Source organism: Alligator mississippiensis, chromosome 1, assembly GCF_030867095.1.
Source record: "Alligator mississippiensis isolate rAllMis1 chromosome 1, rAllMis1, whole genome shotgun sequence".
NCBI lineage: Eukaryota > Metazoa > Chordata > Crocodylia > Alligatoridae > Alligator > Alligator mississippiensis.
The window spans coordinates 106,578,888-106,606,256 of NC_081824.1; the positions used below are offsets into that span (position 1 = coordinate 106,578,888).

General features: G+C 40.3%; 1 protein-coding gene across 3 annotated transcripts; it reads left to right on the plus strand.

Annotated features, from left to right (window-relative positions):
• The first annotated feature begins 11 nt into the window (after positions 1-11).
• Positions 12-26,894, plus strand: HSF2 (heat shock transcription factor 2). 3 transcript variants are annotated; one of them, XM_006273284.2, is made up of 13 exons: positions 12-224; positions 13,042-13,150; positions 13,343-13,470; positions 15,462-15,586; positions 16,585-16,660; positions 18,981-19,042; positions 19,180-19,264; positions 20,306-20,475; positions 22,123-22,392; positions 23,576-23,681; positions 24,784-24,837; positions 25,629-25,713; positions 26,134-26,894. In XM_006273284.2, exons 1-13 carry the CDS (start codon positions 27-29, stop codon positions 26,415-26,417), a joined length of 1,752 nt encoding a protein of 583 aa, XP_006273346.2. In that variant the 5' UTR covers positions 12-26; the 3' UTR covers positions 26,418-26,894. The 3 variants fall into 3 exon arrangements, with proteins under 3 accessions (XP_006273346.2, XP_014466543.2, XP_019335074.1); XM_014611057.2 differs by having other exon boundaries at positions 23,603-23,681; XM_019479529.1 differs by lacking the exon at positions 24,784-24,837.
• The last annotated feature ends 475 nt before the right edge of the window (positions 26,895-27,369 follow it).

The window sequence follows — 27,369 nt, forward strand, 5'->3', positions numbered from 1 at the left end:
CGGGGAGGGTGTGGGTGCCGGTGCGCATGCGGCGGCGGCGACGGCGGCAGGTGCGCATGCGTGCGGTGCGTCCCGGCGGGTTGGGAGCGACAATGAAGCAGCAGCCGTCGGCGCCGCCTCCGCCGCCGTCGCCCGCCGCCAGTACGGGGGTCCCGGCCTTCCTCAGCAAGCTGTGGGCTCTGGTCGGGGAGGCCCCCAGCAACCAGCTCATCACGTGGAGCCAGGTAACCCTGCCCCCCACACGCCTTTGGGGGGGGCGCGAGCCGAGCTCCCCCTCCTCGGGGTGCCCTCCCCTCCCTCCGGCAGTGACGGAGCCGCCGCGCGGCCGCGCCCCCTCCCCCCTTCGGAGATGTCTCCCGCCTGCCGCCATCTTGTTCCCGCCCCCTCGAGCCCAGGGCGGGGGCCTGAGCGAGCATGGGAGGGGGCTGTGCTTGAGCCTCCTGCACCACCCACCGGTCGTGCGCACACTCCAGTGAGCACGCAGGGGCGTGCACACCCCAACGGCGGCACGCACCCACTTGCTTGCACATGGGGGTGCGCGTGCACTCACTCACATACCAGGTGTAGCACCGCTGTATCTAGTTTCTGTCCAGCATTAATTTGAACATATGGGAGGAGCTACCTGTGCCAACACTTGCTCTTTATTTTTATTCATTAATTTGAACTGTGGGGAGCCTGCCCACACCACACACACACATACATGCACATGCTCGCTCTTTCTTTTTTCATTCATTACCAGCTTTCATTTGAATGTGTGGTAGGGCCCACGCATGCCAACACGTGTATGGACATCTGCTCACTCTTTAAACCCTCATTTGTTGCTCACCTTAATTTCAGTGTGGGGGAGGGCCTGCCTGTGCCAGCACATGTGTACACACACACACACACACACGCTCACTCTTTTTCTCATCTGTTACTAGCTTTAATTTGAATGTGTGGCAGGGCACATAGGCCCCTGATGCATGTTGCCATGTATTGCACAATTCACTGGTGAAACAGGCAATGGATGTAGACCAGACATATCTGCAAAGTAATAATCACAGGACAGAAATGACTGTTTGGCTTTAGAGAGAGGCAACCAACTGCAAAGTTAGTGCTTGAGCATGTGTAGCAACTCTAGCAGGTTTCTATCCAAATTTAATTTGAACATGGGGCAGGTCGTTCACACTTGTGCACTTGTCATTTGCTATACGCTTTAATTTGAGTGTGTGGGAGGGTCTGCCCACACACACACCTTCACTTGCACTTCCTTTTTCTCTCATTCATTGCCAGCTGTAATTTGAATGTGTGGCAGGGCACATATGCACAGGCCCCTGACACATTACATGTATCATGCAATAAATGTAGACCCAACATGCCTGCAAAGTAATTATCACATGATAGAAATGACTGTTTGGCTGTAAAGAGAGACAGCCAATGACAAAGTTAGTGCTTGAGCATGTGTAGCAACTCCATAGCTAGTTTCTAGCCCAATTTAATTTGAACATGAGGCAGGGCACTTGCACTCATGCACTTGTACTCTACCTGCTTTCATATGAATGTGGGAGGGCCCACCCACACCAACACATACATGCATGCGCTCACTTTACTTGCGCTTGCTCTTTCTCATTCATTACCAGCTTTAATTTAAATGTGTGGCAAGGTACATATATGCACAGGCTCCCGGCATATATTGCATGTAGCATGCAATTCACTGGTGAAACCCGCAATAGACCAGATAGACCAGATAGACCTGCAAAGTAATAGTCTCAGGACAGAAATGAGTATTTGGCTATAAAGAGAGGCAGCCAACTACAAAGTTAGTGCTTGAGCATGTGTAGCAACTCTAGCTGGTTTCTATCCAAATTTAATTTGAACTTGAGGCAGGCCATTCATGCTCATGCACTCATACTCGTTTGCTACCCATCTTAATTTGAACACGTGTTAGGGTATGGATGCTCACATATGCATTCGCTAGCATCTGGTGTGTGGTTGCCCTACCTCCAGAGTCCTCTTCCTTGGCAGTGGCTGGATGAAGCAGGCATGGGTAGTCTGTCAAGGCAGCAGTGAAGTATTGTGCTCCTGCTTCTGGTCTCTCCTAGTCTCTGAGGTCAGTACCTCACCTGCCTTTGCCATAACAATTCAAAGTCACCCTGCCAGCCTGGCTTTACCTTAATGGTTTAATGCCATGTTTCAGCATCTGTGGCAGCCTGGGCTGCCTCAAGATCCTTTGCAGGGTGCCAGGCTACATTGGCACTGGTAGATGTAAAAACATGATTCACAAGTAAACGCAGATACTTCAGTCAGGAATCCAGTGTTAAAATTATTCTGCCTGACTGTGGGTTTTCTGAGTTCTTTGCAACAGAAGAACGCTTCCTGTATTTTTCCATGGTCAAAAATGAGTGAAAACAAAGCACTGGCATTATCCTGGGGTGCCTTGAGTCTAAACAGGAGGTGTCTTGAGTCTAAAAGGTTGAGAACTACTACTTTAATGGCAGATGGTTTATATTAAGGGGTGGCCACTTGGAACAGGTCTTCTTGCACAGTGGACATGCCGGGGATGACGGAATGAAAAGGATGGCTTGTTTCAGGAATATGCATGAGTCTGTGGCTCCTACTGTAAAGCATTTCAGCTGTTCCAGAGGGAGGGAGGAGCAACTGTATTCTCCATCACATTTCTTTCTACTCTTAGTTGTGAGACTTTATAAAAATGTTTTATATTTGTATGGCATTTCTAATATGTAGGGCTTGGGTTGCTTTAAAAGGTGGGTAGATATTTCCATTTATAGTATACTAACTGTCACAGAGATTAGAGGACCAGTCATGTAAGCAGGTACATATTTGCTTAACTCGAATTGCTCCACCTAAATTTAAGGAACTACTCACTTTTAAGTCCTCAAAAGATGAGAGCACAGTTGATTTGCCTTTGGTTACAGTGCATCAGGATTAGGGCTGAATGAATACACCCTTTTCAGTGCCTGAACGAAAAAGAATAGTACAGGTCAACATGAAGTAAAAGATTTATGGTGTTCCTCACAAATAAATAGATTTATTTTCATATTGAACCAATGCGTGATATCTGTTCCATATATTCTTTAAACAATAGAAAAAACAGTGACAATAAAAAACTAAACTTAACTACCATTCACAAAACTATCTGTTGGGCCTGAGATATGATAGTCTCAAGTTCAGATCCCTATTCTGCCTGAGCAGACTTGAATCCTCGCTTAATAGAGCAGTGCCCTAACTTCTGCAGGCTATTCTGGGGTTGGGTGCTCTCAACTGTGTTTATGGAAACTTGTTCATATTCAACATGAGAGAGAGAGTGTGTCTGTCCATTGCCTTCTGGCTTGGGCACTCACCTGGAAAATAATGGAGACTTTGGTTCAAATTCTTGCCCGGAATCAGGGAGAAACTGGTTTATCTTAAGTCTCCCATGTCCTAGACTGGTGTCCTGACCATTGGGATAGTACAGTATCTAAAGTGTATGTCTCTTGATACTTACAATTGGATCTTTCTGTTTTGTATAAAATACGTAATAATTGGAGCAAGGACTGTAACCCCAGTGGTTCTATCTCCCAAGTGAATGCCTTTGCCACCAGCCTAAAGAATCATTCTTGCTCTCTGCTGCAATGAATAATATTTTGTACAAAGTAGAACTGCTTCAGTGGGACAGATTGAAAGTGACCCACTCTAAATACCCTATAACAAGTTTAGCTCCAACAGTGCCAGTCTGCTTCCCTTTTCTGCTAGATCTGTTGCTCTGCTTTATGCACCCTACCCTATCTGCCACTTCCTTCCCTGCTCCTCCCCAGTCCACCACAGGTTGGTCATCCCTGCCCTTTACCATGGTAGGTAGGTCACTTGCATGGGAGGTAAGTAGGAGTGCACCAATAAAGATTTTCTTGGCCAATACCGATAGTCAATGATTAACCAACCCTACCGGCTGATGCCGATACAATAACCTATATTTGTTAATAGTGCAAGGCATTTTTAAACTACTGACATTGGACCTTATGTTTGTTTGTTTGTTTGTTTTGCATTTATAATATACACACACATTCCTCCTGCCTGCTTTGGCCCTCTGGCTCTGGCTCAGCGCTGGCTGGCCCTACACAGCTGAGGTCCCGCAGCCACTGTGGAAAAGCTGCTTTTGCAAAGGCACCCAGTACCTGACGGAGCGGACTGTCCCTCGTGCAGTGCCTTGCCCTGCCCATGCGCAGCCCTGTGTCTCCGTGACAGCCCCAGCACTCAGGCCCCTGCTGCACACGTGCATTGCCATGGCAGTAGCAGCAGGACTTGGTAACGGTCCCTTTGTTGCTGAGCATGGAGCCTTGTGACTGCTCCCACTGCTTGCTGGGGCCTGTAGTCTGCTGTGGACTTACATTGGGGCTGGGACACAGGGACCAAACTACACTCACCAGCGTGCTTCAGGCATGCAGCCATAATTATCACCTACAACAACAACGAAAAAGACTATAGCTGACGACGTCATTTTTCCTTTCATTGGTGCCAATCCAATAGCTAATCAATATATTAGTGCACCCCTAGAGGTGAGAAGTGGGTTTAAGTTCTCTCAAGTACAAGAGGGGTTTGTAGCTGGGTCTTGCATCCTAGGCAAATATCTTGGGCTTTAGAATATAACAGGACTTCTCCCATTATGTTTTGTGAATCTGTTTTGGAAAGAAACAGGCCATTTTAGGCTCAAACTTTCAGTTCAAACAGACACATTTGCAACAGATAAAATATTGATTATAAAAGAATTTGCCCAACTTTAATCAGAATTTTAGGTAGGTATAAAATTCAGATCCTTTGGCACAATCTGATTCCCTTTCATATTGCTTCCTTCTTGTATGTCAAAGTGCAGTGTATTAAAGATAATATTTAATTTGCACTGTCTTATTATGAAATAATATATTTTAAGAAAGCCTTTCGATGGAAAAATAACCTTTTTCAAGAAGCTGTTATATTTTGATTTTGCCATGTAATTAAGCAATGCAGTTCTTTTGATAGAAGGTATTTTAAGTGTTCTGGTCTCTCTTTTTTCCATTTAACAAATGCTAGACCAAATATCAGGCAGATATTTTAAATTATCTGACTACTGCTTAGAAATCTTTTGGTGCTGCTTTATGTGAAGCTGTTCTTTCAGTCCTATTAATTATGCATGCATGCCCTTTCTGTAAAGTAATAAGATGACAGCTTTCACTTAGACCTGAGATCTGTTTGTAGAAAAATACTGTAGACAGTGATTCAGCTAAATTTTTTTAATGTGTTTGTTGTTTTTTTAAAACATTTCTTACCAAATATTTAGCTACTCTATTAATTGAATCACTCATAATTTTCTTAAGGAGAAACAGGAGTCCAAGAGGTCCTACCCAAACTAAATTAAGCATTGTTTTGCTTTTTAATAGTCTTTCTTTTGCCTCTGAATAATGGCTGTAAAGACCGCATTTGAATGTTCAATGTTTTCTAGCTTTTGGGTAGTTTAGGGCTTCTAATTGCAATTTAATTGTTTTTTTGACACCTGAAATTTGTTAGACCCTTTATCTAGGAGGATTCCAAATGCCTTAACAGCTAATCTCTACATTCTTGGTTTCCAGACTTGGGGTGTGACCCAAATCAGGGTCGCAAAGGGCCTGCACATACGCGTACTCACATGCACGGCCTGGGACCAGCGGGTGGGCGGGGCAGGGCCGCCGTGCACAAAGGGGGCAATGGCAGTGCCCTCACCACCATAGCTTCAGCAACTCCTGCAGCATGAGCTTGGGAGGTACTGCTGGTGGCCAATTTAGGGTGTCGGCCAAAAAAAGGTTGGGAACCACACTACTCTCCACCATTAAGTGGAAGACTTCCATCTCAGGTAGATGCATAGCAGCTGTTTTGAGTTAATGTCTCACTTATTTGAAACTCCAGGACAGTTTGTGAAGGCAGAAATTAATAGTCAAAACTGAAAAGCAACCAGAACTGTTGTTCAAACAGTTTTACTCTTTCAAAGCCCAAAAAAGTCTTTGGGACTTTTATTTATTGAGCCTTAGTCTTTAAATTGTTACAGAAGTAACATTTATTTACTGCAATTCAAAATAACTATTCCCCTTAATGCAGCAGTAGAAGAAACTACAATAAAAGCTCTGTTATCTGGCATCCATGGGAAATGGGGGGGGGTCCCAGTTAATCAAATATGTCAGTTATCTGAGAGTTATAATTACGGTTTTGCTTCTGTCCTCTGCTTGTTGATGGAGTATTGGTAGCCATAGTTGCAGGATGGGTGAAATATTCAGGAATAAAGTCACGATACAGCACGAGCATGACACAATCACAATGGCAGATGTTTACAATTGAGACTGCCGCTAGCGATACCGCTCAGCAGCATCCTGAAGCTTCCGTAAATAACAGATCTATGAGAAGCGCACGGCAAGATGCCGGATGGCTATTGGAATTTTTCCGGATACATGAAGGAAGATTTGTATTGCCGTCTATGACAGATGCTGATTAATAGAGCATTCCGGATGGTAAAGTGCTGCATAACACAGCTTTTACGCTGTATACTTGTTAAACAGAATTCATCACTTAGGATACTAACGCTCTCCATTGATACAGTATAGGAACAGTGATTTATGGACAAAACATTGCCACAATTTTTTCAAGATGTTAAAATCTGGTGTCTTGTAGACTACTTTTGATGTTAAAACATAAGTGGAAAATCTGGGCTGCTTGTACATTTTTCATTAGTATGCTGTGAACTACAACTGCCCATAGTTCACTGAAGTGTGTGGAAGTTGCTCGCTGACTTTAATGGAAACTACCCTACAACTGTGAATTAACTTTAAGACTTCAGAAATTTACTTAAGCACTAATTGCATCCACTGTAGTAAACAACCATCCTCCTTCATACCTGTCATCTTTAACAACTTCCTTCATGATTAGTCTCTTTAGTGCACCGATTATGTTTTCTTCTCTTCCTCTCCCTGCCCCCAGCAACACATACACTTTTTGGCCATTCTCTCTGTGTCATCCCTGTGGTCTGCTCTGACTTTGCAGGTCCTCAGGCACCATTCCAGCTCTGGATCACTGACTGAGATGACTTTCTGTCATGTCCTAAGCTTGGCTGGCTAACTTCTAAGTCCCAAGGGGTAACGCCAGCAAGGGTACTGCTGCGTCATGTGGGCATGCTAGCACAATCCCACATACTGCAGTGCATACCAATGCAGGCATGGGCCTGAGCCCAACCCCTGCTCCCCCCCACCCAGCCACAGTATCATTTGGACACAATGCCCCTGACACACAGAGCCCAACTTTTCCTCCTGCCCTAGGCAGAGCCCCAGACTTACCCTTAGCAACCTGTGCTACTGCAGTGCCCTGCCTGCTGGGGTGAAGGCAGGAAGCAGTAGCCAGAGGAGGAAGGAGAGAGCCTGGAGATTTCAGGGGCTATTGCAGCCAGAGCTATGAGCCGGGGGAGGGGGTGCATATACTAATCACCTGTGGGCTGCATGCCCACTGGCCACCAGTTGGACACCCCTGACCTGAACTCTAGCCCTGCATCTCCTCAAATGGTGAACTATTTGTTGGTTCATCTGATGCAGATCCTATTCTAAGAAGCCATGTATGATTCATCGGAGCAAGGCTGTTTGCCAGGAATGTTCAAATGATGCTCCCAATTTTCCCTTTTAAATTTGGAGCATTACTTTGAAGGCTTTTTTGGGAGGAGAGACAGGTGAGACTCCCAGTCTGTCTGAAGAGGATTACAGGTTGATGGAATGCCATCACTGGCATATATCAAGGATGGTGGCCTACATACTAAGTTTAAGGTAAACTTACTGTGGATGCAAAGGCAAACTAATTGGATGTACCCAGTCATTTGAAGTGACTCTGGATCATAGAAAAGTGGGGCTTGAAGGGACCTCACAAGATCATCTACTCCAGCCTCCTTCTCGAGGCAGGATCATCTTAGATTAAACCATCTCAGCCAAGTGTCTGTTCATGCCTTTTGAGGTAGCCTGTTCCAAACTTGCTAAGGGTGACTCAGTCAAAATCTTTTATTTTGGACCCCAAACAGATCCCTCAGGAACTTAGGTTGCTAACTACTCCTAGCTTGACGTTAATGACTACTCCTTGACCATGATGATCCAGCCAGTTATTTACAGTAATTCTGTCTTGTCTATATATCCTTAACTTGTTATGGATGTCCTGGGAGACTTTATCAAAAGCCTTGCCATAGTCAAGGTATATCACATCCACTGCTCATCCTTCATCCACAGAATCTGTTTTTTTTATCATAGAAGGAAATCAAGTTGTTCAGGCATTACTTGCTCATGGTAAATCCATGCTTATATTTAGAAGAACACGAGACAATCCTTGTGCTCTTCTAGGTGCTTCACAATAGATTCCTTGAATATTTGCTTCATGATCTTTCCAGGGGTATTGAGGTCAGACTGACTGCTCTGTAATTTCTCTGGTCATCATTCATCCTTCTTAAAGATGGGTACTATATTTGCCATTCTTCAATCATCTGGGGCCTTACCTGGCCTCCACAAGTTCCCAAAGGGGATAACTAGTACCTCTGCAATTACCTCAGCCAATTTCTTCAGTACCCTAGGACAGTGATTTTCAACCTTTCATTTCTGGACCCCTAAAATTTTTTGAACAGAGGTATAAACCCTTTTGAATTATAAGTGTGGGTATTCACGTACTTTTGAATGACAAAAGTTAGCATTCTACTTAATTTGTGATTTTCAAGGAAACGGCGAAAACTGGTGTTCCCTATGATTTTGTGTGGAATCACCAGGAAAAAAAAAACTTTACTAAAAATAAAATGCTGTTTCCTTAGCGGGAGTCAGCAGCTGCTGCAGTTCAGACTCGCGGCCCGAGGGGAGGGAGTGTCCACTGACATGAAGAAGAAGAACAGCCAAGTTGGTGGATGCCCCCTCTGCTGCTGATTTGACTGGGAGGGCTGACTTCTGTTCAGCCCTGCCCCTCTCTGCCAATCAACAGCAAGGGGCAGAGCCACAGGGCCCATTGGTCAGTTACCTGCAGGGGGGAGGGGGGCTCACTTTAAAAATGGTAGCAGGCACCTCAAGCAGTCCATGATTTTTACTTCCCCTCTGCATGCTTTAAGTAGATCCCTAATCATAGATGTCTTTCATGGAACCCTTAGACATAGTCTGCAGACCACAGGTTGAAAGCCACTGGGGTTCATCTCATCTGGCCCAGCCAGTTTGAAGCATCTAGCTTTGCTAAGTGACCTGTTATGCCTCTGCTCTAGGTTGTTTGTCTCCTCCTCTATCTTCTAGTTATCATCTAATAGCTTCCGTTATTTGCGAAGACTGAAGTTAAAGGGTATTAAACTCTTTAGCCTTATCTGTATCACTTGTAACTAGATTGCCTTCTGCGTTATGTTAAGGGGCCTGTGATTTCTTTGGTTTTCCTTTTCCTTTTGACATCCTTGTAGAATCCCTTTTTATTAGAGGTGCACTGATGCAAAGAAAATTTACCGTATCGGAAATCAGCTTTTGTTTTGCCTGTTACAGCCTGGCTCAGCCCCCTCCGGGAAGAGCCCGGCATAGCCCTGGCCTCAGCCCGCCCTCTCCCACATGTACATCCAGGGGGCGCACACCCCTTATGCCCTCCCAGGGTGCGCACAGCAGTGGGAGCCCCAGCCCCAGCTGGGCAGTGCCTGCCACAGCCCCGCTCCCTCCCTCGCCTCAGAGGCCTCTGTCTGCCCCTTCCTGTCCCCCTCCCCTTCCACCACAGCACACTTACTGGCTGGACCCAGCTCTTCAAGCTGCTGGGCTGCGTATTGGAAACTGGATCAGTATCGGCCCCAAAAAACTCTATCAGTAGACTCCTACTTTTTGTTGCCTTTTACATCCCTGGCCACTTGTATCTCAAACTGTGTCTTGGCCTTCCTCATGTTCTCCCTGCATGCCTATATGATACTTTTATACCCTTTTCTATGGCCAAGCTTCCACTTTTTATAGGATTTTTTTTCTGAGTTTTGGCTCATTGAAGAGACCACACTCTAGCCAGGCTGGCCTCCTTTTATGCTTTCCATTCTTCCGTCACATCGGGACAAGGGTGGCTTTGATTTAAATCAAATCTATTCAAATCACTGATCAGGAAGCCTTGATTTAATCATTGTTTTCTACAAAAGGTGTATTTTTGTTGTCTGATATAACCTTAATACATATTAGTCACAACTCAAAAATAGATGTAGCTTTTATTTTTAGAAGGTACACCTTATACATTTTAAAGCAATGATTTATTTTGATATATTTTTTTAATCTATTTTTCAGATGTATTTTAATTTTGCACCTACATCACAAAACAATTATGAAATTTAAATTATTTTATTTAAAACAACAAGCTTATGTATTTTGGATATTTTCCTTCAACAAGAAGTATAATTATTTTAACAAAACAAGCATGTTTATTTTTGAATTCTTAACTTTTAGTTATGTAAAATGTGTTTGTAACAAAAATTTAATAAATCATTTCAGCCATGTCAACATGAGAAACTTAAAATACTGGGTTACGCAGCAAACTCAATATTCACCTTCCTCTTCCTGTTTATTCATAGCCTGGAAAAGAAAGACAAGCTTTCCTGCTTTTTCAGTTCCCAAGTGATTTCTCAACTTAGAGTGAATTAGTCCAAAGGAAGAAAATCTTCTTACTACACCTGCAGAAGAAGCTACTGCTGTTAAAAGCTGGATTATCACTTTTTAATAGTCTCTGGATCTCTGGTGCTTAAGTAACTTGCATCAGTTCCTTGGTGTGATTTTCTTTAAAACCTCATCAGCAAACATATATTTCTTGAATGGTTCACCCTTAGCCCTGAAATGTATTATAGTTGGTATTACAGAGGGATGATTGCTGGATGCCCATGTCATAGCCAACTCCTCTTCTTCAGCAGTTAAGGATTGACCCTTGTATTGAGAATATTGGCAAGAAAATGAGCTGGAGATGGTGCTTGATCCATTGGATTTTTAATGCCTGTAATTTAACTTTGTCTTTGCGTATTTCTCTTTTCAAGGTCTCACTCAGTTCCTTGCAATTTTCAACATCATCGACAATAAAACAACGATTTCCCTGCACTTTGTTCAAAGCTACGGAAATAGACTTTAGAACAGTCAGCATACGTTCTACATTTCTTTTTTAGCCCAATGTTGAGAACTTTGGCTATGACAATTCCATCTATTTGTCACAATTTTGTTCACAAATTGTCATCAGATTAGGCCAGTTCTCAATATATCACTCAAACAGTCCACTACTGAGTTCCATCTCGCATCTTATGGGAGAGTTAGTTTGGTTCCCCCTGCTTTCTTCAGAGCAGTTGCTGCAAAGTGGTTGTTAGGGGAAAGTATTTTGCAATTTCAACAACATCGGCTTTTATTTCCGGAGCACTGAAGTCTTTGGCTAAGAGGTATATCAAATGAGTGCTGCAGCCATGTGTTATTAGCTTGGAGCTTTCTTCAGCTTCTTCTAGATTTTTTTTCTCACTGATACCTTTACAGCATTGTGTCTGACAAAACTGCAGACTAAACATTTGAATTTTTCTTCACGGTTATAGATTTTCTTGCTGCTACTTGTAAGTATTCTGTTGTGTGTGCATTTCCTGATGTATCAATTGTTTCTGTAAGCTAGACAGTCCCTTCTTCTGTTGTCACAAGCACATATAACTGGATCATTGTGAACCACCCATCAAGACTCAGGTTAACAACGTTCACCTCTAGACTTTTTGCACACTGTTGAATTTTTTTCTTAGATACTTTATCTAGCAATATTATCTCAAATAATATATAATTAGAAGTTATAATCCCTATTCTATAATGATGTCTTTGAGCTTTAACGGTTCTTAAATTAAAACTATAAGGGGATTTAAAAGCATTTTAATTAAAAAAAAGAAAAAGTATAGTTAAATAAAAAAAAAAAAAGGATTTAAATTGAAAAAAATCCTTTTTTTTTAATCATTGATTTTTATCTAGTCTTGCTCCTCTGCCTTTAAAAGGATCTTAGAGTACTACCAGCTGTCCTGGACTCCTTTACCTCTCAGACTTGCATCCCAAGGAATCCTGCCCATCAGCTATGAGTTTGCTCAAGTTTGATTTTCTGAAGTTCAGTGTCTTTATTCTGCTGCTCTCCTTTCTTCCTCCCCTCAGGATCTTGAACTCATGATCATTTCATGGTCATTGTCATCCAGGTTGCCTTCCAACTTCACATTCACAACCATTTCCTCCCTGTTTACAAGCAGTAAGTTAAAGCTTCCCCCCTTATTGGCCTCCCTAACCATCTGTATCAAAAAGTTATTTCCAACACACTCCAAGAATTGGATGAAGCACAAATGATTGCATGCCTTGCTGTAGAAGCTGAAAGGCTGGGAGCAATACACTTGTGAGAAGTTCAGTGTCTGTCACACCCAGCTGTTTGGAAATGAGGGTGTATAGAGTCATACCAATATGCTGTCATTAAACTCTACTTGACAGCTCCATATGCCATACCAGCCAACGGCTATCTGATGAATTTGAAGTTCTTATACTCTTGTAGTAGCTATAAGGAAAAAGGAACTTGCTCTTCTTGTTTTGCAGAATCATATGGCTACTGTGAGTAAGAGGATCCCTAGTATCCATTTCCTGAGCTTTCCCCAAGAAATATACGAGGGTGACAGAATTATGTACATTTTTATAACAGAAATACAGCTTTCAGTTTAACTGGAAAAGTATAACACTTGCTGATTTGCTCTCCTATTGCTTGAAAAAGTTGTGAGCAATCGCACATTTGTAGAACTGTATGAATGTGCAAGTAGTTGTCGGTTTTTATGAATTACGTGTTCCAAAAGCTCTTTCCAACTGCAATGCCTGATGACTTTTTTTTTTCTAATGAAAGCTTAAAAGCTACAGAAAATGGATAGGTTAATCCCTACAGTCAGCAAAGAAAGATTCCTATTGGTTACTGTTTTGGGGGGGAGAGGGGGGTTTGAGTCCAGTATATGATTAAGTAAATGGTTACCTAGGATTATGCAACTTCATTTAATAGAATTTTAAAACCTAAATTCTCATGTTTTCATTCTAGAATGGCCAGAGTTTTCTGGTATTGGATGAACAAAGATTTGCAAAGGAGATCCTTCCCAAGTACTTCAAGCACAACAACATGGCAAGCTTTGTGAGACAGCTAAATATGTGTAAGTTTTCCCCCCCATTCCTTCTCTTCGCATGTAGTTCTTAAAGGACTAATAGTACCTAAAAGCAGCATAAACTTTTTTCACCTGGAACTTTTTTCAAAAACTGGGGAAAAGAATGGGCAAATATATGGAGGCAGGATATTTGTGAATTTCATAGTGTGTTGCTTTTCTCATAGTAAACTTTATTTTCAGATGGTTTTCGCAAAGTTGTTCATGTTGATTCTGGCATTGTGAAATTGGAACGGGATGGCCCAGTAGAGTTCCAGCATCCATATTTTAAGCAAGGGCGGGAGGACTTGTTGGAACACATTAAAAGAAAGGTGAGTGAAAAGTCAAAAATGACCTATGGAGTATGATTTCCTTTTGTTGCCTACATATATGAAAGGGTAGGAATGCCTGCAGTCACAGAGGAATTTTTGGTTTTACTACAAAGAGAAGATTAAGTGAATTGTGTTGTTTCAGGGGCCCCAGTGTGTGTGTGTGTGTGTGTGATACTGTTCTGAATTGTAGTCACCTCCCTGTTCTGTGTTAAAATTTTGAGGATAATCTGATTCACTGTTGCCATTGCTCTCATTTTATTCTAACGAACGACAAGAAAGCAGGGAGAAAATCGCAGAGGAGATATGTGCTTAATTTGCATGAAGTACTGTAATGATTATTCCAAGTACAAAGCGGACTTGCTTGTACTTTGACTGTGCATACAAATTCAGGACACAGTTCACATTCTAGTTATTAAAAGCACTCCTTGTAGAGTTTTTTTTTTGAAGATGAGAGACAATAAATGCATCCGTATTAGTTAGTTTGCTAAATGTTACCTGAAAAGTGCCCAGTAATAATGGTGATGAAGGCTGCATCTGAACCTGTATAGAGTAGAATAGAACTACTTAAAAAGAAAAAAAAAAACCTTTTAGGTTTTTATATGACCTTTTCTTAGATGAAAACAAACTAAACATATTTTATGCATACATTCTTAATGTTAATTTGCCAAAAAATGTCTCTTGCCACTGTGTCATGAGAGATAAACACACATTCAACCTAAGCACACCTGCAATACTGTTCAGTGATTTTAAATACAAGTCTTCAGTGAGTGATTCGTGAAGCTGCTAACCAAAATCAGTTATTAGTTGTTTTGGAATTTTCACAGTCTGCTCTGCGTTCCTAGCCTCAGTCTTGCAGGTTCAATAAAGGTACAGCTTGGGTACAATTACATTAGTTTTAGTTCTGACAATTTTTTTACTGGTAATGTAAGTGATCAAAAACCAAGGAATAAAGAGAAATATTTCTTTATTTCCCTGCTTGTTTACTTTGTATTTGGTATGCTAGCCACTGTTCCTCCCCCAAGGATTTCCTGAAAGAGATTGAAAAACTTCACATACCCATGCCTTGCATCCACCTGGAAGTAGAATGGCTTGTGTATTTTTTGCCTTCTGTCTGTTAGCATTTGTCTGTCCTGTCTATTTAGATATGAATCCTTGCAGGGCAAACTGTTTCTACTCTCTACAGTGCCAACAAGCTGAATGGGCCCCAGGCATACACAGAATTGGGTGACTTGGTGGCAGCCTAAAAGTACATAAGGGGTGTGCATCAGGAACTGAGGGAGCGCCTGTTCACCAGAGCACCCCAAAGGATGACAAGGTCCAACGGTCTCAAACTCCTGCAAGACCATTTTAAGCTGGACATAAGGAAAAATGTCTTTACAGTCTGTGCCCCCAAGGCCTGGAAAAGACTTCCCCCAGAGGTGGTGTAATCACCTATTCTGGGCACTTCTAAGAAACATTTGTATGCTTATCTTGCTGGGATCTTTTGACCCCAGCTGACTTCCTGCCCCTTGGGCAGGGGGCTGCACCCAGTGATCTTATGAGGTCCCTTCCAGCCCTAATATCTATGAATACATGTCTATTACTGCACAAAGCCATGCAGACATTTTTCATCCCTGAAGACTTAGACTAAATTGTTGCATAGTAAAGTAATTCTCATAGTAATTCCTTTTTATCAGCTTGTTTTCATGTCTTCTAGATCTTGATATTTTTTTAGCTATTACACAAGACTATTACATGCACAGCTAGTGTTGTATTACATTCATAAAAAGGAATTTAGTTCTGCTGGGTGGGTGGGTGGGTGTGTGTTACTGGAAGGCCATTATTTTAAAATATATGTATTGCCCTGCCAATAGGAAACACTGATTTCTACTTCAGAACTTCAGCTAGTTTTATAAGTACTTATTTCTTTTCAACGATGGACAGTGAAATAACACTTGGCAATCAATCTACATACTGTGTTAATAGATTTCCCCCCTTTCCCCACCTTAAAGGTTTCTTCTTCAAGACCTGAAGAAAACAAAATTCGCCAGGAGGATCTGTCCAAAATCATAAGCAGTGCTCAAAAAGTGCAAATCAAACAAGAAACTATTGAATCCAGACTCTCTGCCTTAAAGCGGTAAATATGACTATGTGAAGGAACGGAACGGAACACTAATATCAGATTATTCTGACAGCCAACAGGGCAAACTGACCAATTTCAAACCACAGGTGAAATACATTGGTGCCAGAGGTCCCTGCCGTTTTTTTGTCTTTGCAGAAAGAAAGCGGCATTGTAAAAAACTTGTCTTACAAAAACCATAGGTTTAATTTTTAAATGTTTTCTCTTGCTGGTTTGGAAAGGCAAGTTTCACTGAGGCTAGTTCACATAAAAATTCTGGTTACACAGCTTACTGGTCTCTTCCACTATATGAGTTGCTTGTTTAATTGCTGCTCCTGCACATCTGCTCAACTTTACAATTATTAAAGAGTTTGAAATTGTTCTGTGAGCTGAATTTTCTAACTTCTTGCTCAAAATAAAAATTTGGAACTGAGTGTTTATGAAGTCTCATATTCTGCATGCAGGGTTAATTGGCCCAGTTTGAAGTAGAACTGGCTTGTTCTCTTCAGATTTTTACTTTATTTCTAGCTTTCTATGGCATGTCTCTGCTAAATAGTTAAACACGGGTTATTTCATTCTGTAGTTGGTCTTTATTTTCATTTCTCAACTGTTCATAAATGTATAGAATGTGATCCACTCATATGAAAAAAAATCATGTTAATTTAACTCTGTTTTTTTTCTTGAGTCCTAGGAGTACATTAGAGTTGAGATATTGTGGCATTACAGTTTAGAAGTGTCAGCTATCCCATATGCTCTTGCCAAATCTTTGCACTCTAAATAGATTAGCTGTCAGTGCTCTTATTTATGTCTAAGTAAATTGAAAATACTAGGTTCCTGACATCTGTCATGTTCTTGAATATTTTGTATTTTTATGCAGAGTTCAAAATTAATGTATGTAAAAAGATAGTAGTAAACATCATTGGTCCTAATTAAGGCTAGATGATGGAGTTTACTGTTCTTCTAAAAAGGTCAATGCGAGACATTCACTAGTTTGTTGTTCACCGTCTTTGAAACAGGGAAAATGAAAATCTTTGGAGAGAAGTAGCAGAACTAAGAGCAAAACACTTGCAGCAACAACAAGTTATTCGGAAGGTAAGGCCTCATTTGAGGTTCATGCAAATTCTTCCAGAAGTACTGTAATGTGCACAAGCTTCTTTTGTCCTTACTCTTACTACTTCCATATTGGGAAGTGTGTGAAATCTGTGTGAAATCTAGCTTTCTTCAGAATTAATTAAACAAATCTTTCATCTGTATAAAATGAGCTGTAGCTCAGGCTGTGAAAATCTAGATCAAAGAAGGATGTCATGGGTATGTTTTCAGCATGCTTGCTGCCTTTTCCTGGACAGAAGACTTTCCTCTCTTGGGGCAATTCTGAATTGTCCCATTCTCATTTTGGAGAAAGGCCTGCAGTGGCCCAGCCCAAACAGAATTTTTATATAGATTACGTTCTGCACTAGCAGCATTTGAGTTTTGCTTCCAAAAGCATGCTAGACTAGTATTTCTGGCCACTGATTACAAACTTATCAGAGGAACATGAATTCTACTGAAAATAAGATGCAATTAAAAACTTGAAATCAGCCATGTTTAGTACAAAGTTATCAAACAAAAAAACTGCAGTGGTAGACATCTATCAAAAAAGTCCCCAACTCTTGGAGATGGATCTTGTTTCTGTTTTTAGGGGAACAGCAATAGATCTGTTGCTCAAGCATTTGTTCTGTCCCTCACCAATCCATATAGTTCTAACCGGTGTGAAATTAATAAAATAGATTAATATTAAAACAAGGCCTTGATTTCTTTCTTTGTTTTTTCCTGTAACACAACTGGTTATCAAGAAATAAAAGCAAGGCTAATTTAATTTGTAAATCTTTACAAATTAAATATTTGTAAACACATATTTAAAAAATGTAGAGCATGAATTGGAGCGAATATGGACTAGCCTTTATTACACCTTTATTTTTGTAATAATTGCTGCTTTTATGGGAGTCAAAATATTGGCAGGAATTTGGGGGTTTTTTTACACCAAACTTTTTTTTCCATGTGACATCTTATATCCTTTGTAGTTACAGACTTGTAGTTGACAAGGTTTTTTTTTCTTTTGTCTGTTTCTGTTCTGCAAAGCTATTCTGATATTGACAGATGTATTAACAATACCTCAGCTTACAAATTTCATGTGAAATTTGTAGTTTAAAAAAAGGCTTTGTTAACTCATTCCTTAGTAATATAAAACATGTGCTTATGTATCTCCAAATAATGTTCCATCTATGGTGCGTTTACCAATGGAAGCCATGGTAAAAGTCCCATTTTTTTTTTTTCTTATTTAGATACTGGTAAGGATCTCATCTATATGATACTGGTTGCTGTTCTGACCATGTAAATTTATTGTAATCATTTAACATTAAAATTCACTTCTGAAAGTGTTTGCAAGATAAAACAGTTTAGCATTACTTGATAGAATATACTGTGGGATTTTAGGTGGTACATTGCAATTACATTACTAATGTAGCACCACCCTAGCTTTATATCTTGTTTAGGCCACAGGTAAAAATTACTTTATGGACTATTTCCATTCCTGTTTGCTTACTGCATTGCTGTTCTGCAATCTGTGTAATAAAGGCTAGTACTGAAGTAGCAGAGTAGTTTTATATACATAGTTTGAGCAAATTACAGTTGTAAATGCTTGATTTAACAATTACAGTTGATTTACCAAGTTACATCCCTTATTTAACAATTGGTTTTAAAAACTTGTAATAAGCCTCATAGAGTGCAGTTACACGTCTTTCACATACCACTGTCCTCTATCAGCACATCATATACTCCCTGACTCTTGATTTCTACATCACCAAATTTTACATTTCACCAACTGCATAAGTGCATATGTTTTTAGTAAGTTTTCATACAATTATATTTTCTAGCAGCCTATCCATTAGAATACTTTTCTTTCTAGGACTTATCCAAATCACAATTCTTTGGGATACGCAGAATGGTTTGGTTCAAAAAGCTTCCTTTCTCTAGTGTTTCCCATCTGAAAAGGCCTGCCTTCTTCCTTCCAGTTCCTTGTCTTTACAAACATTATCTGGGAATATCTTAAGTCCTTTTGCCCTTTTTTCCTTTGATGACTTTGTATAAAGATGCTAGGCAAACTGTATCTGATCGATACCACATATGAGGTATCAGATCCAACCTATGAATGTAGGGGCTTGGCAGCATTTGGCTGCAGGTACTTGTGCTGCCCACTTCTGACCCAAGGTAGGTTGTTCTGGCTTGCAGCTAGAAATTGGCTACTGCTGCCATATACAACTGATCATTCCTACTGTCTCAAATATTAGTAGGAGTTGCAAAGTTAAACATGCTGGCTACCCACTAATCTGAAACTAGTCATAATAATATTCCTGTTTTGTTTTGTTTTTTGTAGATCGTACAGTTTATTGTCACTCTGGTGCAGAATAACCAGTTAGTGAGTCTAAAGCGAAAGCGGTAAGTATAGAATTGGGAATAATAGTCCTCTGTTACTAGCTAGCTGTGTTTCCTGTTTTTGCTGGCCTTTCTTTTGCTTTTAGAAACATTCTTCATGGTTTAGGCATTTTCACACAATTCTGGTTTCTCTGGTTTAGGCCGCTACTTCTGAATACCAACGGAGCTCCAAAGTCAAACCTGTTTCAGCAGATTGTTAAAGAACCAGCTGACAATGCCCATCACGTAAGTTTATTTTAAAGTATTTTTTTGAGCATGTGGCAGCTGGAGGGAAGGAGAGAAGGGTAGACAGAAGTACAGTAAAAGCTCTGTTATCCAACATCCATGGGGAATGGGGGAAACCAGTTAATCAAATATGCCAGTTCTCCAGCGGGTTGGAGGTGTCTTCGCCTGTTCGGGCCACCACCCCTCCTGCCACGTCCGGTGTGCCAGGGCTTTCACACCCTGGCATCAGTGTGCTGGGGGACAGGGTGGGGACCCTGCACAGGCTGTTTTGCCGGACTGTGGTCCTCGAGAAAGAGGTGGGACTTGGCGAAACCTTAAGTGACTCTGGGACTTCCGGTTTCACTTTTGCCATGTCGATCCACTGCCGTAAACAACAGATGCAGTCTATGACAGATGCCAATTAATGGAGCTTTCCAGATGGTAAAGTGCTTTTACTGGAGTAGAATTGGTGAACAGAGTGACTTGAGAGTGGCTGCAGTTTGCTGTACTGCCCAGATAAAGCTGGAGCAGGAGAGCTGCTACTGGGGAAAGGTACTTGTTCACTCAGGCAAATCAAGAAGCTTCCTGTGAAAGCTGCAAGAAGGAAGCAGTAATGTTCTTTTTGAACAGCTTCATAATGGCAGAGTAGGATTAGTGCTCCCACTTCTGTTAAAACATGCATTATAGTTTTTTGTTTTCACGTTAAACCCATAACTCTGATATGTTTTTCTTCTGGTAACTTACTGTCTAACCAAGTTTTATTTTTATTTAATCTGATCCTTTAGTGTTCTAATACCTCTATTCCAATAATTTGGAATATTACAAAGGCAATCTCTACAAAATTAGAGGTGTAAGCTTATTTTTTGTTTCAAAACAAGTGTTTACCAAACTTAAGTATGATTTTAAAAAGTCTTGAAATATATTATGTTCCAAAGGGTTTTTCTGGAATTTTGGGTGGTTTGTTTTTTTTCTAAATTACATATTCATTTTAGGACTCCTGAAATAGTTTGGTCCAGTTTCTCAGATTCTTTTTCTTTAGATATTTGTGTTTATAATTCTCAGGTACCACTCAACAGAACTGAGGGCTTAAAACAAAGGGAACAGATTTCAGATGACATAATTATTTATGACGTCACTGAGGACATTGGTGATGAAGAAAATGCCATGGGTGATGAAGAAAATGCTCCAATTACTCCTGAATCAAATGAAGATGCTACTTCCGACTCTTCCAAGTAAGAAATCTGTACAAATTAGAGTACAGATGGAACTTGCTATTGTACAATATAGATATGAGCTTAAATCTGAAAACACAATACGGTTCAGATAACCTGTATAACTCAGACTGCTTCCTTGACTGAAATGGAAAGTGCAGCTATATCAAGTCACGTACATGGTTATCTTTCAATAACCATCTACTATGCAAGTATCTGGCCTCCAGATCTATGCACTTGTATTAAAAGATAAAGGCCAGTTGCTTTTTTACTGTGGCTAGTTCAGCAAAAACAAAATAATATTGAAAGCTTTAGCTTTTCTAAAGGTACCATCTGCACACTTTTTCTCAATTTGTCTTGACTTTTTAAAGTAAGTTTAAGTTACTTCAGCTTTTAAGGTTTTTACCCCTTAGTTTATGACAGCTGCCCTATCTCAATCATGTATAAATAATGTCCTCTGAGTTGGTCATTCCAGTCAGATTTTTTGATGGTAACCACCAACACTGATCCATTTTGTCAGTTCTGTGTTCTGAAGGCTGTCTGTACATATTTCCATTTTACTTATTTTGTGCTATGTAAATTCGTTTTTCTGAATCTACGGTGTACTTCTTCAGCTACCAGCAGATGAAGCTTTTATTTAAAATCCAGTTTTATTAGTTGACATTGGAATTACTGAGTTGATATTTGGCAAATGGATGTTTATGAATACAATCCTAAACACAAATCTTAATCAAGGAGTTAAGTTGAGTGGTAATTTTCCAGTGTTTTTTTTTTTGTTTTGTTTTGTTTTTAAAAAGGCATCAGGACCAAATTTCTTCTTCATGCTGTTCTTCACCTTAATGAAGGCTGCATGCTTCTGCCTGACAAGGTGAATTTAGCTTGTCAGCCCTGACAAAGCCTTATCTTCTTCCATGTTCAGTTTTGCTATTTTGTATCTATTTCCCGTTATAGTCACCACTCTGGAGTTTTACTTGTGGTTTCTGGTCAAGTAAAACAGCAACAACCTTGCAGAAATTGATACTATTGGTATGCAGTCAGATGTAAAGTTGGTTTGTCTAGAGCCTTGTGTAATCTGGCCATGGGTCTCCCCATGGTTCCAGAAATTTGCCAGTGGGGAAGCGATGGCAATTAACACTGCCACTGCTTCCAGGCCTCCAAATTTCTAAGCCTTGCACAGCTGGCTAGGCCCTGCAGGGAGAGATCGGGCCATGGCTGGAAAATACCAGGCACCACTGGTCTAGACTGATATCATCAGTCTAACTCCAGTTCATATGAATTAAGATTTCTAAAAGAATGATTGCAAAGTAATTAACCCCAGAGAAATGCCCTGCATGTACTTAAAACTCTTCCCCTGAGAGCTGCACCTGAATGTGAAGTTCTGAAAATCTACTATTGCTTACAAAATGTACTGTGATAACACACTAAAATATCAAAAGAGAGGTAACTTTATTAAAGATTTGCTGCTTAAATCTGTACCTTATAACTTCTGGTATTTGATACAACCAGGCATTTATTTTGGTACCAATCCTGAACCACTTACGAAGTTCATACTCGGTTATCTAGACAGCTGCTAGCAGCGTCTTCAGAATAGTACTGTCTAACCCTTTAGCAATCCAGTGTTCTGTAGCCACTTTTATTTCTGTAACTTTTTTCTCTTATGTGTTACAGCTGTAGTCATTCTCCCGATATTGTAATAGTAGAAGATGATAATGAGGATGATTATGCCCCTGTAATTCAAGGAGATAAAAATATAGAACCAGTCACTATCCCAGTCAACGATCCTCTTAGTCCTGTCAGTGACAGTACAAACCCACTCATGTCAAGTGCTGTCCAGCTGAATAACCAGTCAACTCTAACTGCAGAAGACCCAGTGTCAATGATGGATTCCATTCTCAATGAGAATGGAGTAATTTCACAGAATATCAACCTTCTTGGAAAGTAAGTAGTTTCCTCTTAAAGAAATATTAAGTGTTAACTTCATTTTTGTCACATGGTTGCTTCTAATTATTTTCACTGAATGATGCTTTAAGATATTTGGCAGAGAGTCTTTTAAAATTAGGTTTGCGGTCATTTTTCTGCAATTCAGTATCAAAAAAAAAATCTGAAACCTGTGTAGAAATATCAAGAGACCCAGTCTGTCTTACCTAGGTTTTTTTTCTTGTTACCTCTTTTTTTTTTTTACCTCTATGTGTAACTTTAATAGGTTTCTCTCATCCAAAGGGTAACAGTTAGCCTTTGTTACATTTCTTCTTACTATTAAAGAACCAATTCCTTTCTGAAATGCTATATTGACATTTTTTTTCCATTGTAGTACTCTAGTGGTCATTGCCTTCCAACTTGGATGAATCTTTTACTGTGTGTTTACTGTTTCAGGCCTGCCTTATACACCATAATGTAGCAAATAAGAGTGCAACTTGCCTATGTTTCCCCTCGCTTCTTTTTACCTTCTACATTTCACGTTACTTTTAAGGCTGGATTGTTTTTCCTCCTGCTGCAAAGGAGCTCCCCTTTCTCTAAAACCTTTGCTATTATTATTGCTGTTTAATAATAAAGGATATTGTAGGGTCTTTCATGTTTGTGTTGCATAGCAAAAGAACAACTTGTGTTATCTTATTTAATTCTGAGCAAACCAAAAATTATTTTGTTGTCTTCTGAACTATTTTGTAGGCTTAATTTTTCATCCCTGCATGGTACAATTTGATTATCCCACAAAACCTGCAATATTTTTATAGCATAAACTACAAAAGCAGTACTTGTTTTCAATTCTAAAACTTTTCAAATTAAATACTTGGAAATAATTTAAAAAAAAAACAGAACCCTTCTGCTCTTCATTGTGGACACAGTAGCAGCTTTGTGAGTGTGCTTAAAATAAATAGTGAATATCGTGTACAAATTGATAACCCTTTCACTCTGGGTGGAAGGCAAGGCCAGTGTATTTGTTACAAGCAGTCATGGTAGAGTTCATTTGCCTGGTCCAAGCAGCTGAAGTTCAAAAATAACTGTAGAAAACTTTTGTAGGTACTGTACATTTCATTTGATGTTTATCTTACATTAGTAGATCCAGTGCTGCATTTCAAAGCATAAATGTATGTTGTGTTTTGGGGGTTTTTCTGTCTTCTAGAGTTGAACTGTTGGATTATCTTGACAGTATTGACTGCAGTTTAGAGGACTTCCAAGCCATGCTGTCAGGACGACAGTTCAGCATAGATCCAGATCTTCTGGTTGATGTATGTATCTTTTATGTCCATCTCTAATCTTTATTTTGTAGTGATTAAAATAATTAAGGATAGTATATTTGCATGAAAAATTATATTTTCTGTGATATTGTTTCTCTTGAACTTTAAACAGTAAGTACTACACTGCTGAAGAGCATGCTCAAAATGCTGTAATTATTTATGCTATGTAGAAGTGTTGCGTTCACTAGTATCATAATTTTACCTCCATCATCTTAGACAAAAGTAGACAAAGGAACCAGAGATCAGCATTTAGCTCTTGCTCTTCATCTGTGGAGTAGGCGGTCCAGTATGTGTATTTGCATCTACTCTGGAAGGAGAAAGGTTGTGGGAGTCTCAGACTGTCTAGGTCTAGGTCCTAGGCTCAGGGATCCAGTGCATTGTGAGGTATGCAGATGTTTGAATGGAGAACTTCTTTCCAGTAAGTCCAGCTTGTGCCAGAAACAGAGACTTAGAGAAGAACTGAAGAAGGGGGCAGGGGGGCTGGAAATCTTAGGTTTAAGGCTGGTATCTAAAAATCTGCTATTAGCAAGAATACGTGTCCTGGTGAAACTGCATGCAAATAGAGAGAGGTGATCCAGAAGTACAACTGTTAATAGTTTGTACTAGTTACCATTTTCAACTGAAAAATGTAAGTTAGGAGCTAGCAGGATTCTGTGTGGTATTTGTAATAGGTTGTACCGCAGTTTCCAGTCCCAGTGCTTTTATTCTCCTGGGTCCTTTCTTAACTTTGTTTCCCTTAAAATTAACTGGCCAACCACATGGCAGGTAACAGTATGAATTTGGCATTTCTGAAATGACTAATATGACCATTCTGAGCCGGGCATGTACAGACACTGCCACGTAAACCAGAAAAAGTGCGTTACTGTGCCCTGAAGTCACAAAATGCAACAGCCAGCTCTTCTCCACAGATCTTTTCTCAATATATATATTTTAACAAATTGGTACTATAGCAGATTTCTAAAAGGTGGTCTCAATCTGTAAGGGGCCTAGGGGCATTATCATAATTATACTACAGGTTTTGTCCCCTAGTGGCACATGCTTACACTGTTCAGTGCAGAATTTTTAAAACTTTGATGTGTTTTGTCTTGTTCAGCTTTTTACAAGCTCCGTGCAGATGAATCCCACAGATCATATCAGTAATGCTAAAGTAAGTTTTCAATTGGTATTGTCCAAAACACACAGTTGTGAGAAACACAGTCTGAGTTTATGGACCACCTGTCCTAGAACTGTTCTCTTACTGACTTTAAATTTTTTTGTATTTGAACAATGCACCTCCTTACATGGGTAGGAAGGCAGCAGTTGAAGTTATTCCTGTCCTGCTGACTAGCAAAAAGTGGCAAAAGTTAAGGGGAAAGTGACTGATCTGAAATGGGGGTGTAAAATGCTCTTGAAATTAGTAATTATATAGCACCATTTGGAAGAGCTAAAAATACAAAGGGGTAATAGGAATAATATATGGAAAAAGTGAGGCTAGAATTGGAAGTGGAACTGAGGGAATAAGAATCAAGACAACTTGTTTGTTTCCCAACTGGTTAGATAATCCTCCCCAGACTTGCTTCTGTTCTTGAACACATAACTATTACCATTTTGTTTTCTAGACTAGGATCTATTAGTCATGTAATAAGTATACCACAACTTTCACGTAAGTCAGGGGTTGTCAACCGGGAGTATGCGTACCCCTGGGGGGTACTTGGGAACAGGCTAGGGGGTATGAGTGGGCAGGCGGGGATGGAGCGCTGCCACCCACCACTCCGCACTGTGTACCCAGAAGGGGTACCCGCCTTTAAAAAAGGTTGAAAGCCCCTGGCATAGGTTATTGTAATGATTAATCAGGTAGCTTGTCATTTTCTACTTTTTTGTAACTTATATATCTAGACAGCAGTTTATTTTAAAACTGGTCTCAGGTGTACGTTTTGACTTTTTTCTTTCTTTTTTCAGTTGGAGACCAAGGGAATAGAAACTACAAAGAGCAATGGAGCACCACCTGATTCACAAGATGCACAAAGTTCTAAGCCCAAATCAGGTTGGTACAATATATGGTAGATGTTTTGCAAGAAAAGTTTTGAAGTTCATCACTTGAACCAAAAGATGCTTTTAATCTGGTGTTGCAGTTACTTTAGTGATGAGCTGTCTGCCTGATACGTTTCATGCTGACAAAAAATGACCAGCACATTACTAATCTGCTATTTGCTCTTGAGAATCTTGTGTTGCACCAGGTGTGAGGACAAACCGAAGTTGCTCTTTCAGACAAGTCCAAACAGAGAATTTTGATTCACCTCATGGTACTCCTCAGCAGTATGTGCAATGGTTTTTAAAAATCAGACCTCAATATAAATATAATTATCATGTTTTGTTGCTAATGTAGGGTAAATTAAAAACTTGGCATTTAGGACTGAGAGAGACCTAGTGATATTCTTATGTATTGCTTTTCTTTCCCTTGTAGATAAACAGCTCATTCAGTATACAGCCTTCCCACTTCTTGCATTCCTTGATGGGAATCCAGGCTCAGCTATTGAAAGTGGGACCTCTGCAGCTGAATCAATGTCTTCTGTTGACAAAGAAGTGGACGAGCTTCTGGAGAGCAGTCTGGACCCTGAACCAACTCAAAGCAAATTAGTAAGGCTGGAACCCCTGACAGAGGCAGAAGCAAGTGAAGCCACGCTGTTTTATTTATGTGAACTTGCCCCGGCACCAATGGACACAGATATGCCATTTTTGGATAACTAACATAATGGAGGTTCTGTATATATTCATCAAGATGGAACTATTTATTTAGAGTATGGTTTGGTATCTCTTTGAATTTTTGTAAGTCACTTTTGTTTCAGATTCCGCAGTTCCTGTTTACACAAGGAATCTTTTCCCCCTACACAAAAAATGGTATTTAAAGAGCTGTTTAACTGGCTTTGTAGCTGTCCAGCAGTTCACATACAAGACGTCAGACCAAGTCTATCTTCCTTTATTGTTGTCAGATATTTGGTATTAGGTGTATATAAAAATATCCCACGTAATCAAACATTGTGTCAGTAGTAAAGCTTTGTTTTATGTTCTCATACTTTTGATTCTATGTATGATCGAGTGAATCAGTAATGATCAGCTAAGAGATCAATAGTATTCTGAATGTTTTCTTTTCTATACCTTGGTTTGTTGTTGTTGTTTTTTACTTCTGTTTAAATAAATAACTTCTACTTTTGGGGGGGACCAGGACCTGAAGTGGACACACACTTTCTTATTGGTTGTTGGGAGCGGGAAAATGGTACTTGCATTTTGGCTGACTCATTTCTGCTTTAGTTCTAGTGGGAGCAAACATATATTGTATTCAAGATGATCTTGAATTTAAGATGCCCCTAGACCTGGGAAAATATAAACTTCTAAATCTATATTTAAATAACTTTCCATATCTAGAATCCAAATAGTGGGGGATTATCCTAAATTTATCTGCTACCACTGTGCTGGGGAACATAGTGGGGTGGAGGTGGGTGGCCTTCTTCTTCCTCCCCTTCCTGTTCTTGGTTGTGCAGGGCAGCAGTTCCCAAACTTTTTATGCTGCGGTCCAGCAAACAAGACCGTGTGGAGCCCTGCGGCCAGAATTTCCAGCCAGAACACAGGTAAAGCTAGTACCACCTCCCGGGCAGGGGGGTGGGCCAAACTGCTGTCACAGGCCCTGCGGAAGGAGTCGCAG